General features: G+C 41.9%; 1 protein-coding gene across 5 annotated transcripts in view; it reads left to right on the forward strand.

Moving 5' to 3' along the window:
• The window catches only part of GRIA3 (glutamate ionotropic receptor AMPA type subunit 3), a 121,664-nt gene that overhangs the window by 75,180 nt on the left and 32,754 nt on the right, over positions 1-13,730 (forward strand). For 4 of the 5 annotated variants that reach the window (XM_063313337.1, XM_063313335.1, XM_063313334.1 and 1 more), the window contains exons 10-12: positions 164-370; positions 6,131-6,507; positions 12,327-12,525. In XM_063313337.1, coding sequence (XP_063169407.1) covers positions 164-370; positions 6,131-6,507; positions 12,327-12,525 — 783 coding nt within the window. The remainder of the gene's footprint in view (positions 1-163; positions 371-6,130; positions 6,508-12,326; positions 12,526-13,730) is intronic. The other variant, XR_010068639.1, reaches the window with a different exon arrangement.

A 13,730-nucleotide genomic window follows, 5' to 3' on the forward strand; every position in this document is an offset into this window, starting at 1 on the left:
TCTGCCTACTTTCTGAACTGACAGACAGGTCAGGTTTTCCTTAACTCCCTAAATTTCCTACATTTCCTTAATGTTTGAACCTCTTGGGTTGGGATTTCTCCCCATTTGCTCTAATGTCTACCCTGGTTTCCCTACCTTATTTTCTCCTTGTGTCATTTTTCAGGAAGCACCCTATGTGATGCGCAAGCAGTCTCCTGACCAAAAGGAAGGGAATGAGAAATACGAAGGCTATTGTGTTGACCTTGCTTACGAAATTGCAAAACACGTCGGGATTAAATATGTCCTGTCCATTGTACCTGATGGAAAGTATGGCGCGAAGGATTCTGAGACTAAAATGTGGAATGGCATGGTGGGTGAGCTGGTCTATGGGGTAAGTCCTTGTATGTTGCGGTTTTGCTAATAGTTTGCCTTATTAGTTATGTTCCCAAAGTTAAACACATAGATCTCTTCTCCATCTGTCCATCTTGGCCCAGCTCCTTAGATGCACGTGCAAGAATATCCAGCAAAACTGGACTAGATAAACTGTGCTGATTGCCCAGGAAATAAAGCCAGACTTGCGGGAATGATATTAAAGGCAAAACTGAAGTACTTTGGCCACATAATGAGAAGACAGGACACCCTGGAGAAGATGCTGATGCTAGGGAGAGTGGAAGGCAAAAGGAAAAGGGGTCAACCAAGGGCGAGATGGATGGATGATATTCTAGAGGTGATGGACTCGTCCCTGGAGGAGCTGGGGGTGTTGACGACCGACAGGAAGCTCTGGCGTGGGCTGGTCCATGAAGTCATGAAGAGTCGGAAGCAACTGAACAAATAAACAACAAAAACATATCCTTATGGACATCTTTAGCTCTGTGATTTCAGATATTCACCAGTTAGTTGTCTCAACCAAAGGAAACAGACAAGTTTGCTGAAAATGTTTAATCATGTCATTGTAGAGGACAAACACCTATCAGAGTTAATTGCCATGGAATAATGGACATTCTAGCAAGAATTTCCTCTTCACAGCTGCCCTGAAGGAATTCTAGGAGTGAAAATTCTCTTTGTGGTGGCTCCCTATGTGATTTGGAGAATTGCTGTGGGAACAGGAGATTTTGTGATTTGAAATCTCATTGTTTCATTAGTGATGAAGGAATGGAATTGGCCTTCAGTGGTCAGCAGAAATGTGAGATGTAGAATTTTGAGAAATCTGTATCATACTCCCACCTTCCCATGAACTTTCCCATTAATTGTGCTTCATATTCTCTTCCCCTTAAACAGCTCTGGGCCTTATTCCCTGTTGAGTGACAGAAGAGTAACATCTCTTTAGAGTCTTTTTTCAGATCTTCTACAGCTTTGTAGCATTTCTATTCATCGTCGGTTTGGTTTTGGCCTCTAAAAGGAGGCCCAATCCTTCCCACAAAAGTACATATGATAACATAGCATGAAGTCCTCTCCTGGAATTCCCGGTGCCAAAATGTATGGTATTTACATCAAGAAGAAAACTCTATCATGCAAAATATACTCTGAGCATCCTTAACAGGTTCTCAGATGAAAGAAACAGATGCTTGTTCTAAAGGCAGGATACGGAACACAAGTGGTGCTTTGACGTTACAAGGATGTCGGTGTAAGTTATGCAAAATCAAGCACTCCCTTGACATCCAAGTTCTTGAGGACTTTGACTAAATGGAGAAGAAGTGAAGGCTGCCTTGCTCTGTGCTGGCCCTTGGGTTAATGTGTCAAGTAATATGTGACCAGATATTTAACCTCAAAGAACTTGACATTTACCCACAGTAAATTCTGGATGAGTGATATGAACTTGATCTCACCCAGCAAGGATTTGTAAGACACCTGGAGTCTTTGTGATGTAAATGTTCTCGTTCAGTGTGAAAAAGCAATTCCTTGCCATTCCGAATGTCACCATTCAGATTGTTTCTGTGCACAGACTGTTTCTGTTCAGGAAGCTGTGTCTGCATGGACTGTCATTCAATCATCACAGCTTCCAGAAAAGTGTGCAGAGTGCTTAGGGCAGGGATGCAATCAGATATTGCATAAGTGTATACTCAGAAAAAAGTCCCACTTTGATTAGTAGGCTTTGCACTGAAAAGTACAACTGATCTTGTGTATCTTTACTCATATGTAAGATCAACAATAAGGGATTGTTTCTCAGTGAAAGTATTTAGTAGAGCATCTTCTAAGTTCTAACCACCCAGAGTCACTGGGAGTCGGGTGGCTTATAAATTTAATAAATAATAATGATTTAATTATTATTAGTATTAGGCCTGCACAAGTAGCTATATATAGATTTGGGTGCTTAATAATTTTAGTGTTAAGATAGATAATACAAATGCAATTTGTCTAGTATCAATAAGATAAGATAAGTTTTTTTTTCTTTAGCAGAAGCAAAATATTTCCTACTCCCTTTTCCCCTTCCTTGAGTGATTTACATTACTTTGCGATTCAGTAATTGATTGTTGTTGTTAATGTTGACTTTACCCAACAGGAAGGGTGCTTTTGAGTTCCATTTATGTACCCTTTAGCAAAACCATATTGCAACCAAATGCACTTCACTGTACCTAGGGAAATGGCAAGATTAAACTGATCTTAATAGGCTAGGCAGCCAGTTTGGTGTAGTGGTGAAGGAACCAGGCTAGAAACCAGGAGACAGTGAGTTCTAGGCCCGTTAAAACCTTAGGCATGAAACCAGCTGGGTGACCTTGGGCCAGTCACTCACTCTCAGCCCAAGCAAGGAGGTAATGGCAAACCACTTCTGAAATCTTGCCAAGAAAACTGCAGGGACTTGCCCAGGCAGTTGCCAGGAATCAAGACTGACTCAAAAAAAAAAAAAGGGGGCGGCGGTAATTATCTATATATATAATAGATAACCATTTTTCCCATCATAGGAGCATAAACAAGCAATATCCCAGCTCTTGAACTTTATCTGCTCATCCCCCTGCACTCAATCTCTCCCTCCAAGTTAACTTGCCTACAAGAACACAAGATAAGGGGAGATATGGCTTGTTTTGGTCTCTGCAATGAGACCTCAATTGTATGCCCTCCACCATTCAGTGAACTTCAGATGCAATGGACAAAGGTTTTGTTCAGACTTCACCCCTCAGTTACAAAGTCTGTTGTATCTGAAGCCTTCCAGATGATTGACAGCAATTATGTAAATGAAATAACTTGATGCAAATGAGTTCAACTGATGGGAATGACTTCTATTATGTCAATTTGTTTTTAATGGATATTCAGCTCCAGTGGGCATCCCTTCCATTTACTATATTTGCCCATTCAGGAAAGCTAAGAACAGCACAAAGGTGTATAGAATCTGAGATGCCTCCTGGGAGCTTAGCTCTTCCCCAAATTGCCACCAGATTATAATTTTTGATGTGCCATATGAGAAAATTACTAAATACATGGGTAAGGAATTATAGCTAACAGTTTTTAATTAAATACTTCAAATGAATTAAAATTTGTTTCTATTCTGACCTCACTGAGGTCTTTTTCCCAGCTCCACTTAGTTTTTAGAACATGTAATTCAAAGACTAGATGTGGCTAGACATAAGTCTCAGCCTCGAGTCTGAACGCTTGAGTTGCCTGTTGGTACCAGCCCCTTTTCATCTTCCTTGGAATATATCTAAGCACATGCTATTCCTATGATCCAACTAGTGAGATCATCTAAGATTAAGATATTTTGATCTGCAGCAGATGTATCTTGTGAACGGAGAAGAGTTTACAGCTAACTAAACTTTCGTGCAAATGCCAAAGTTTCCTAGAACGACTTGGCTCAGGTCCAAATTCTCATGACTCCTTTTGGGCTTAGTCCAACTCAAAAGGCTGCTTGCTGTTTGAATGCATTACTTGGAGCCCAGGCATGATTGCACTCCTCAGCCTTTCTGTGTGGGGACAACAAAACTCTGTGGGGACAGTGTTTGGTAACACTGTCAAGAAAACTGCCCAGAGGCAGTTGCAAGGAGTTAAGTTCGATTTGAGGGTGTATTTACTTAGATGAAGAATGTTAATTGTCTCCATTTCACTGTCTGAAAGGCTCCTTCTACCCCCAAATCAGGAGCATTCTTATTAGTCAGGGGTTTGCCTTGACAAGGAGAGGATAACAAATTCCTTGCCCCAGGTTCCTTGCAAATCAGGGAAGATGACTCTTAATTTACAATAAGGATATTGTAAATAGCTATATGAGCAAGCCAGTTTGATGTAGTGGTTAAGGCACCAGGCTAGAAACTGGGAGACCGTGAGTTCTAGTCCTGCCTTAGGCACAAAACCAGCTGGGTGACCTTGGGCCTCCCTTAGCAACCTCAATTGTGACCAGCAACTCTGTTGCTAAGTGCCGTGGTTGCTAAGCGGAAAATTATGTGACCACAACAGACTTATGACATCACTGCCCATTCAGTCATTAAGCAAGATATCACGTGACCATGACTTGCAATTTTACTTCTGCATTCTCCAGTAACTCTGCTTGTTAGAAGCCGGTTGGGAAGCATGCAAATGGCAATAAAGTGACCGCAGGATGCTGCGACAGCTGTAAATGCAAGGACTGGTTGTAAAGCTGTTTTTTTTTTTTACAACATAGTAACTTTGAAGGGTTGCTAAACGAGGCAGTCAGTCAGCAAGGACTAGCTGTAATTTTGGCATCTTTTGCGCAATGCATTCTCTTCTTCCTGGCCCTTGAAGGGGAAAGGGAAGCTGGGGGTGGACCCTCAAGCTAATATTTGGTGACCAGCCATCAAGACATCCCTCCTTCTGTTCCTTTCTCTCTGCCATTGGGACTAGTAATGTTGTTTTCTGAGCTTAAATGGAAGCTCGATACAGGAGAAGTTTTACTCAGCATCAAATTCCAAAACACACACAAGCTTTCCCCAAGAGTTATTTTAATTCCAGCAGCAGACAAGAGAATGCCATATGGCAATTCACCGGAAAGAAGGGAGGAGATGGCTTAATAATAAGTCCACAACACATTTTGAAGATTAAAAATTTCAACCAGACTAATATGCCATTCATTTGCACTGCACTTTTGCTTCCTCTCTGGAGCTTAGAAATTTATGACAAAAGTCAAAAGCACCAATCTGGGTGTTTCTCCCAATACCTTCCCCCTAACATGCATTGTGTGGAAAAATGATTGACACTGGTTGCCTTAACAGATATGGGGCAACAGACCTGAAGAAACTTGGCTTCCGGTGCAACCAGTCCACCCAAGAACAGCCAAGTGGAATAGGTACACAGTCCATGGTTTCATCTTGTCTGTCATAGCCCTATAAAACAAGCTATGGCCAAGCCATATAGCCAGTACACAGAGGAACTGAATCCATATTATTAATACTGGGTTCCTGAGAGAAAGTTCCTTCTCTACTTCACTCACAGTCAGCATTAGAAGTTCCCTAGACTGGGAGGTATTTTGGATATGTATGGTTTTGTTTTACTTAGGTTGATTGTTCAGCTTTGGGTTTTTTATTTGTGCGCCTGCCCAGAGTCACAGGCGTGAGATGGGTGGCTGTATAAGTGCAATAAATAAAATAAATATACCGCTACAGTATGGGAAGGGGGATAGGTGGAGCTGGCTTTCTCAGTTACACATCTCTCCAATGTTACGCAGCTTCCTGAAACTTCCTAAAACTGCTCCTCTTTGGCCATAGGTGATCTGGAGGGAAAGCCCTCCCCCGCCCCCATTTTTCCACAGAGGGCTCAAGATGGGAACACAAGAAGAGCATTGCTGGATGAAGCCAAGGACGCCACCCCTCCAGAATTCTTAGTCTCCAAAAAAAAAAAAAAAAATGACCAACCCAGCCATGTTTGGGAAGCACATAAGCAGAGGCAGGAACATGGTCACCCTCTTCTCTACTGTTCCTTAGATTCTGGGTCTGGCCAGTCTGTCACAAGAGTGGAACATGCTGCCTGCAGATCTGTCAGAGACATGTAGGGCATTTCGGTCTTCTCCAAAGGGAGGAAGCATAAGGAACTGCAGACCCAAGCAAGAGCAACATTCCCAAGAGGTAGAAAGTGCTAACAGCTTAGGATTCCATGTCAGAGGTGCAGAGAGACGAGGACTACTGTTGTTTTAATAAAGATGTCTTGCTGTAATTTTCTCTTCTTCTTCTTCTTCTTCTTCTTTTTTATATGTGTGTGTGTTCTGTCTTTCCAGAGAGCAGATATAGCTGTTGCCCCCCTGACTATAACACTGGTCCGAGAAGAAGTCATAGATTTTTCCAAACCCTTTATGAGCCTGGGCATTTCTATCATGATCAAGAAGCCCCAGAAATCTAAACCGGGGGTCTTCTCCTTTCTGGATCCTTTGGCCTATGAAATTTGGATGTGTATAGTCTTTGCTTACATTGGCGTCAGCGTAGTTCTCTTTCTAGTCAGCCGATTCAGCCCTTACGAGTGGCATTTGGAAGATAACCAGGAAGAGCCTCGGGACCCTCAAAACCCTCCTGACCCACCAAATGAATTTGGAATATTTAACAGCCTTTGGTTTTCCCTGGGTGCCTTTATGCAGCAAGGATGTGATATTTCTCCAAGGTTGGTTTTGGCTTCTTTTCTATTCCTCTCACGCACCCATCACCTTTTTGCATTTTATGGCTTGTTGGCTGATAACCATGGTGCATATATGTTTCGCAGAGAGATTTCCCAATTGCTCTCCCAAGTTTTCTTTCTAATCTGCCCTTCGACGACATCAGCGTCCTCTATCAAATGGCCGTCACTGAGGGATATTGCTAATCGAAGCCGTTCTCTCGCCCGTAGCTGCCAGAACTTATATACACCATGTTGAGACTGTAAAATGCATCGGGTTTCCTTTTTCACATCTCTCATCGATGCTTGGAGAGCTACCGTGTTTTTGCTGCATAGCTCATTTTACGGTCATCTGCTTGGTGCATGTAACACTTTGATGTCTGCTTTGCAAGATGATGGCTAATGCTTCATGAAGCCCATATGTAACAGCATTTAAAATTAAAACACACACCTGCATGACCCTATGCTGTTTGTTGGTGCTCATGCTAACCTTTTCGGCCCTTCCTTCTCTGTGGGTTTTTTTTTAAATTTTATCTGATGCTTTTCTTGTCGTGACCCTTTTGTCTTTGATTTCCACTATTCCTGACATTTGGAACACGCTCATTCCTCCACAGATGCCCTCTCAGAGAACTGTTATGTATTGACTTGTGTGCGCCTGTGTGTGTGTGCTGCGGAGTGATTTTGGCTGCGTCTCGTAGCTACCCCAGCAAAGGTCAGGGAGCCAGAAATGCAATAGTAGTGGGGAAGGTCCAGCAAAGAACTGAAGCACAGAGGTTTAGCATGTTTAAACAAGCACTGTATAATTAATTATGAGTCCCTTCCTCATGAGAATACAATGCTCAGCCTCTGGAGGGATAATTTAGCAGGTACAAAAAAGACAACATGGAATCAGGTTAAAAATGGGCTCTCCTTCTGAATTATAGGAGTTTATTTGGAGCTATTAGACAAATTGACTTCTTTTCTTACAATGGAGCTGTGCAATCCTCATCTTCCTGGCTTGAGGACTGGTAGTAGAGTCTGTTGGTTAATAGGCACCGGTCAAAGGGCAACACTGTAGGACAGTGTTTCTCAACCTTGGCCATTTTAAGATGGGTGGACTGGCTGGGCAATTCTGGAATTTGAAGTCCACACATTTTTAAATGGTCAAGGTTGAGAAACACTGCTGTAGGAGATGGAGGACTAGGGCAGGGACAGGTTGTCTCTGGCTGCTTCCACCTGAGATCTATCCACCAGTTCAAAATTAGCTTGCAGTCTGTCAGATCACATGACATCAGCTGTGTCCAGGAGCAGAGTTAATTGCCGGCTCAGCTGCAGGATATTCGAAACCGCAGCAAAGCTTTCCAGGTAAAGTGCTGGCAAAGCCATGGATGGTCTTGCCCACTCCTAGCTTTTTTTCGTTCCTAGAAGCTCAGCTGCTTCTCAGAGTATAGAAGAGGGAAAGTGAAGATGATTATGGGCTGGTTTCAAGCTGCTTTGGAAGGCAGAGGGAATAGAAATGGTGGCAGTATGGAAGTATATTGGTAGGTGCAGACAAACAAGAGGAGAAGCTTGTTGTCCAGGAAGTCCACTTTCTGGTTTAGACATCTGACTGTCCATTTTTGGGAAGTAAAAAACTGGATTAAGTAGGCATCATTTCAGTCAGCAAACGACATTAGGATTATTCTGGATTAGTTGCATGTGGATTCCATTATGGATACAATCAGGGTTCTTTGGGGGCAATTACAAAGTACTGGCGTGGTGTGCCACCAGGACTTATTTTATAGCTGCCCATTGGCCTCTTTCACCAATCATTCTGCTCACATTTGGGATTATTTTGGGGTGGTAGTGTTTGCAGAAGCAAGTGATTTTATTTTCTAAAGCTTTTTTGTTTCCAGTAGTGAAATAAACAAACGCACACTTTTGTAAAGAACTTTAAGTTTAGTCCAAATTGAACCTTTCCTTTGATCCATTTCATCCAGGATTTTTTCTTCTGTAAATGCAGTGTTTTACAGCCTGTCCTCCAAGTTGAGACTTTTTTAAAACCTGGATTTAACCTGGAACCCCAGTCAATGCGAAGCAGGTTCTCCACCACTAAGCAATAGGCCATTCTACAATTGTTCCTCAAATTCCCAGTCTTTATGAGCAAAATCAATGTATTTGGATTATCCTCTTCTCCCATCATGGCACTGGTTTAATCCACTTTGTCCTTTGATAAACACTGCCATTTTCAAAACAGTCTTTTTGTTATTCACAAGGAGCTTGGTGTATGTATGTGAGGTTTATCCAGCCCTAACGTGTCTGTTTAGAAGTGTGGTACCAATGGATTTCCTTTTCTTTTTTTTCCCTCTTTGACCTTTTAGAAACAGTTTGTTCCTCAAACTAGTGATTTGCGATGTTCAATTAAACTGGACTGTGCCAAGCTCTTTCTCTCCCTCTCTCTCAACTGTTACATCATTTTGATGAGATCTGTCAGAAGCAGTGAACATCCTTAATCTGATACTTGTGGCCCCAGTGGAACACTGGAATAAAGTCATGTTTTATGAATATACTGTTTACCTAAATCAAGAGAGTGGGAAAACCTTGGATGTGCAAAACTTCAGGGGTATCCCCAGGGAAAAGGGCCATCAGAACAGCCAAGATGGTGGCCGCATCCCCACAACTGAAGCCCAGCCCTTGCAAAACATTCTCTTCTGGGCAACTGCAAAGGTTCCATTTTGGGGGTTGATCTGGCTGCGTTTGCATTTCAGTCTTCCAGAACAGGAAATGGTTTGTGGTACTTTGAATGGCTGGACTGGAGGAAGAATTGCCCCAGAATGTTCTGTCCCCAGAACAAAATGTTTGGCAGATATATAGAAAAATCCCAAGTGGTATACAGGTGTTTAAGGCATTTGTAATAAAGCCGTTTGCACTCTAGACCAGTGCTTCTCAACCTTGGCCACTTGAAGATGTGTGGACTTCAACTCCCAGAATTCCCCAGCCAGCGTGGGTTTAGTCCAGATTCACCCAGGCCCCAGGAAGTTTGTTTGTGTGCAGTGCTTCCTGTCAAGCTTTGTCTTTTTCCAACCCAAGTTTTTCCATCTTACCCTCCTGTCTGAGCACAACTTCTAGCTTTCTCCTTGTGCATGAATGCTTTGCAATTCAATCCTAAAACCACAAATGCAGTTTTGCCTGTTTGCTTGCTCTAAAGATAATGTGTAGTGCTAACATTTTAAATTGCTGTTGACCATGTACTTAGCCATTAATGGACCGGGAAAATAAGCATAGGACATCATGTGGAAAGCTGTGGGTGCTGGGTTGGTTGGCTGGTTTCCACTACACCTGTTCTTCTTCAGTAAATAGAATCTTGTAAGGTTTTTGTTAGTCTCTTGAGATGAGCCTTAATAGGGCTGTGTGGCACTTGGGATTCAAAAGCAGAAAGTTGGTTTGGAGCACGGGGTGGGAGGCTCACGTAGCATCTGCAGCTTTGCAAGGCAGCTACTCTCTGCAACTGCTACATGATTCAAAGGAAAGATACATTCAGTTTATGGAACTGCAGACAAGTGTTTTCTTCATGCCCCCATGCACTTCAAAGCACCTTTTGGCCTTTGAATTTGAAGCATTGCACAGCCTTAATTTTTATGTATGTGGTGAACTCAGTTTTTCATATTGGATGGGACAGTTTCTGTAATCAGCCTCCCCATTTTGGGAGGTTTGAGAAGAGGTGTCCAAAATCTCAGTACGACCTTGTGGAGAATGAATGTCCTTGAAGTCAGTGGCCAACTCTAGCTGTTCCCCATTGGCTGGAAGTTGTACACTTAGCAAGGATATACACACATCTGTTTCTGTCCAGGGTGCAAAACAGATCTCTTAATTTGGCCTGTGAGTCCATTGATTTGCATTTATTTAATCACAAAAAATGCACAGCAAGCTGATAGATAGATAGATGATAGATAGATAGATAGAGCACTGAGCAATAGGCTAGAAGAGATTGGATTATATTGAGGCAAAAGAAAAAGAAAGGAAATCTGTTATTCACTGACATAACAAAACAAATTGTTATATTTCCAAAATTACAAAAAACTGGTTCAAAAAAATTAGATGTCATTCTGTTCAACACACAATGTGATGAACTTGATGATTATTTTCACTTTGGCCTATTATCTGGGTGTCTCAGCTGGTTGGACTGATTCTTGCCTGGATTCAGAACTAAGAGTTGGACCTGTTTAACGTTTGGGTGGAAGATCACAGGCAATTCTAGGGCTGTGGCCAGATGGAAAAGTCAACAAAACAGCCCTCCTAGCTAAGCTTTATATGGGACAATAATTATAATTATTGAATTAATAATCATAGAATAATTCTTGGCCAGTATTTAATAGAAGCTGGCTGAAAAATCCATCTACAGAGGACTGTGCAGCATATGATTGAGGTTTATGTGGATGAAATGTGCACTTGATGTTCAATTAAAGGAAAAGAGAAGGTTACAGAAATATACTTTTATGGCTGACTATCAAGTTCCATAAAGCTTTGTTTGTCTTGAGTGATAGAAATCATTTTTATATTTTTACTCACTGCAGAATTACATCTTCTGAAAGTCATTTTAAAAAAAAACAGTCCATCCTATGGCACAGACAGTTGGGAGAACCCAATCCATCCAACATGCACTTCAATCCAGAGATGTTTGACCATGTTCCTTTGCTTCCCAGCCAATATCATTACATTTCTGCATTTTCTGCAATCCATTATGGAAACCCTTTGTGGTTTCTGGCCTCCAGGTCCTGTGCTTGATGACTTCACTACAAGTAAATGGAATTAGATTGGAGAGCCCAAAGCCAATTTTCAGAGATGGGAAAAGTGTGTCCATGAGCTGGTGTGATTTAGAATTAAGATTTCATGCTGTCCCCAGTAATGTACTCTGCAAAAGGAATGTAACAATTACTATAACAAGCTTTTGCTTTGTCCTCGTTAATAACATCCTAACATTTTAACTCTATACAACGGCTCAAATTCTCCTCTCAAGGTATCTCTGTGCGCTCTTTGATTTGGCAATTATCATTGAAATCCCTTTGTTGATCTTTTAATTGCTATTGATATTTGGTTCTTGCATTTTTCCCCCCACTGGTCTCTAATATGTGTAGTGGATGCTGCAGTAAAGGGTTGTGGAAACCCCTTTAGGGTGACCCTAAAATTGCATTTTAGAAAAGGGCTTTGTGGTCTAGAAAGATAGCTGTCCCTTCTGATCATACATGATATGACTAATACTTTGGGGCTCTAATAATTATCATTTGGAGCAACTGAGTTTTCTCAATTCAGTATTGTGGGTGTGGAATAAAAGTAAATGTATCCCTTCTCGATTGGTGTAGAGACAACATTGAGTCTGTTCACATGCCATAGTCAAATGGTTAGAAGTTTCATCAAAACAACCCTGAAAGGTAGGTTGGGCCGAGAAATAACAAGAGCTCATAAGCAGCTACAGAACATTTGATGAACTCCAACATGCTGACCCCATGGTTAACTGATCCATGATTTATTCAGTTTTCCCCATTTTCTGGGTTTTCATGATGCCTTGAACCATAGGCAATTCCTGGGCTGGGTTCATACATCACATCATCACTCTCAGAGAAAATAAATAAATAAAATAATTATTTTGTAGCAAGGATTTTCATCTTCTCCTTCATGCAAGGCTTAAACTAAAGTCTTGTGTCATTCCCATGCCATGAACATAATTCTTGGTGAATTTCTAGTCTCCAGTAACTCCAGTATTGGTTCTCTTTCTTTTTATTCCCCTCCTGTTTGGACCATATGGGATTTCTCTTCCTACAGAAGACTGAAGACCAGCATATAGCAAAGTAACCACCTCTCCAATTTCTTAGGTCTCTCTCAGGGCGAATCGTTGGAGGTGTTTGGTGGTTCTTCACCCTCATCATCATCTCATCCTACACTGCCAACCTTGCAGCCTTCCTCACAGTGGAAAGGATGGTGTCCCCTATTGAAAGTGCTGAAGACTTGGCTAAGCAGACCGAGATAGCCTATGGAACTTTGGATTCTGGCTCAACCAAAGAATTTTTTAGAGTAAGTGTTTATGTTCCATTCAAGATGTTATGAAGTCCTGATATGGGGGAAGAGTCTGCATGTATATAAGGGTGAGGATGCTGTGGCTGCCCAGAAGGTGCTGAATGAGTGTTGGCAATCCCGCCAGCATGGCCTATGGTGAGGGACTATTGCTAATTCAGCAACATCTGGACAGCCACAAGTTCACAGTGCTGACTGACACTGAACATGTGGAGGCGAATCTATGCAATGCAACCTTTATATGCAGTGCAGCATTACTGAATCATATACTGAGATGGGCAGCTATATAAACTTATTTAATAAATAAATAAATAAATTACCAGAATGGTCACTGACCATCTGGAGAAGGATGATGTACGTAGGGAAGGGACTGTAGCTCAGTGATAGACCATCTTTGCTGCCCATGTAAAAGGATCCAACAAGCTGACCAATTGTTATGCATCTTCCTATGTGTGACTCTTAACTGAGTAGATTCCATTTAGTATATAAACTTTATGCTGAGTTCGTGGGCTAAGTCAACAACTAAAATATTGTTCATCTTTTCTTGCCTTCAATACATGCTGATATGTCCCAGAAACTGAGTTCCAAAGAGAAATATGATATATGGACAGTGGGATTTAATGTATTTAGGCCTAACATGCCATCCTTTACACCCTTTTATGCATCATCTGAGACAACAAGGGAATGAGGGCTTACTACTGCCCCATAGAGTCACTATTTCTTTAATGAAGAAAAGGAGATAGCGTAGGGTGTAATGTTGTCGGGCTCAACTGTTGGCAGACTGGTACTTTAACTTATGGACAACCTATGCCACACAGGCCTCAGGAGGTTCCTAGACTTCTTCAGTCTAGCAGGTCTAGTCTAGAGGCTAATGATTAGTGCCTCTAGCTTTGCTGGAGCTGACAGTCCTCTAAAGAATGGTTGGGATGAGCTGCATGAGGAATTGGAAGAGAGCTTCCTCCCTCTTGGCTCTCATAGCATCGTCTCTGCTGGGATCGACTGAGTTTGGGTTTTTCTTGGTCAGTTAATGCTATTAAAATTGGAAGGGCAACTCCTGCTGTTCCAGCCCCTTTTTTGCAGTCCCCAGAATTTATTTAGTCTTGGCCTACTGAAAGAAAGCAAAGTAAGTCCCAAGCACTCTCTTCAGACAACAACAATACTTCTCAATAAATCCCAAGGACAACACCATGTCACTGTCCTGCCTA

The sequence above is a fragment of the Candoia aspera genome, chromosome 12 (genome assembly GCF_035149785.1).
Source record: "Candoia aspera isolate rCanAsp1 chromosome 12, rCanAsp1.hap2, whole genome shotgun sequence".
Taxonomy (NCBI): domain Eukaryota; kingdom Metazoa; phylum Chordata; class Lepidosauria; order Squamata; family Boidae; genus Candoia; species Candoia aspera.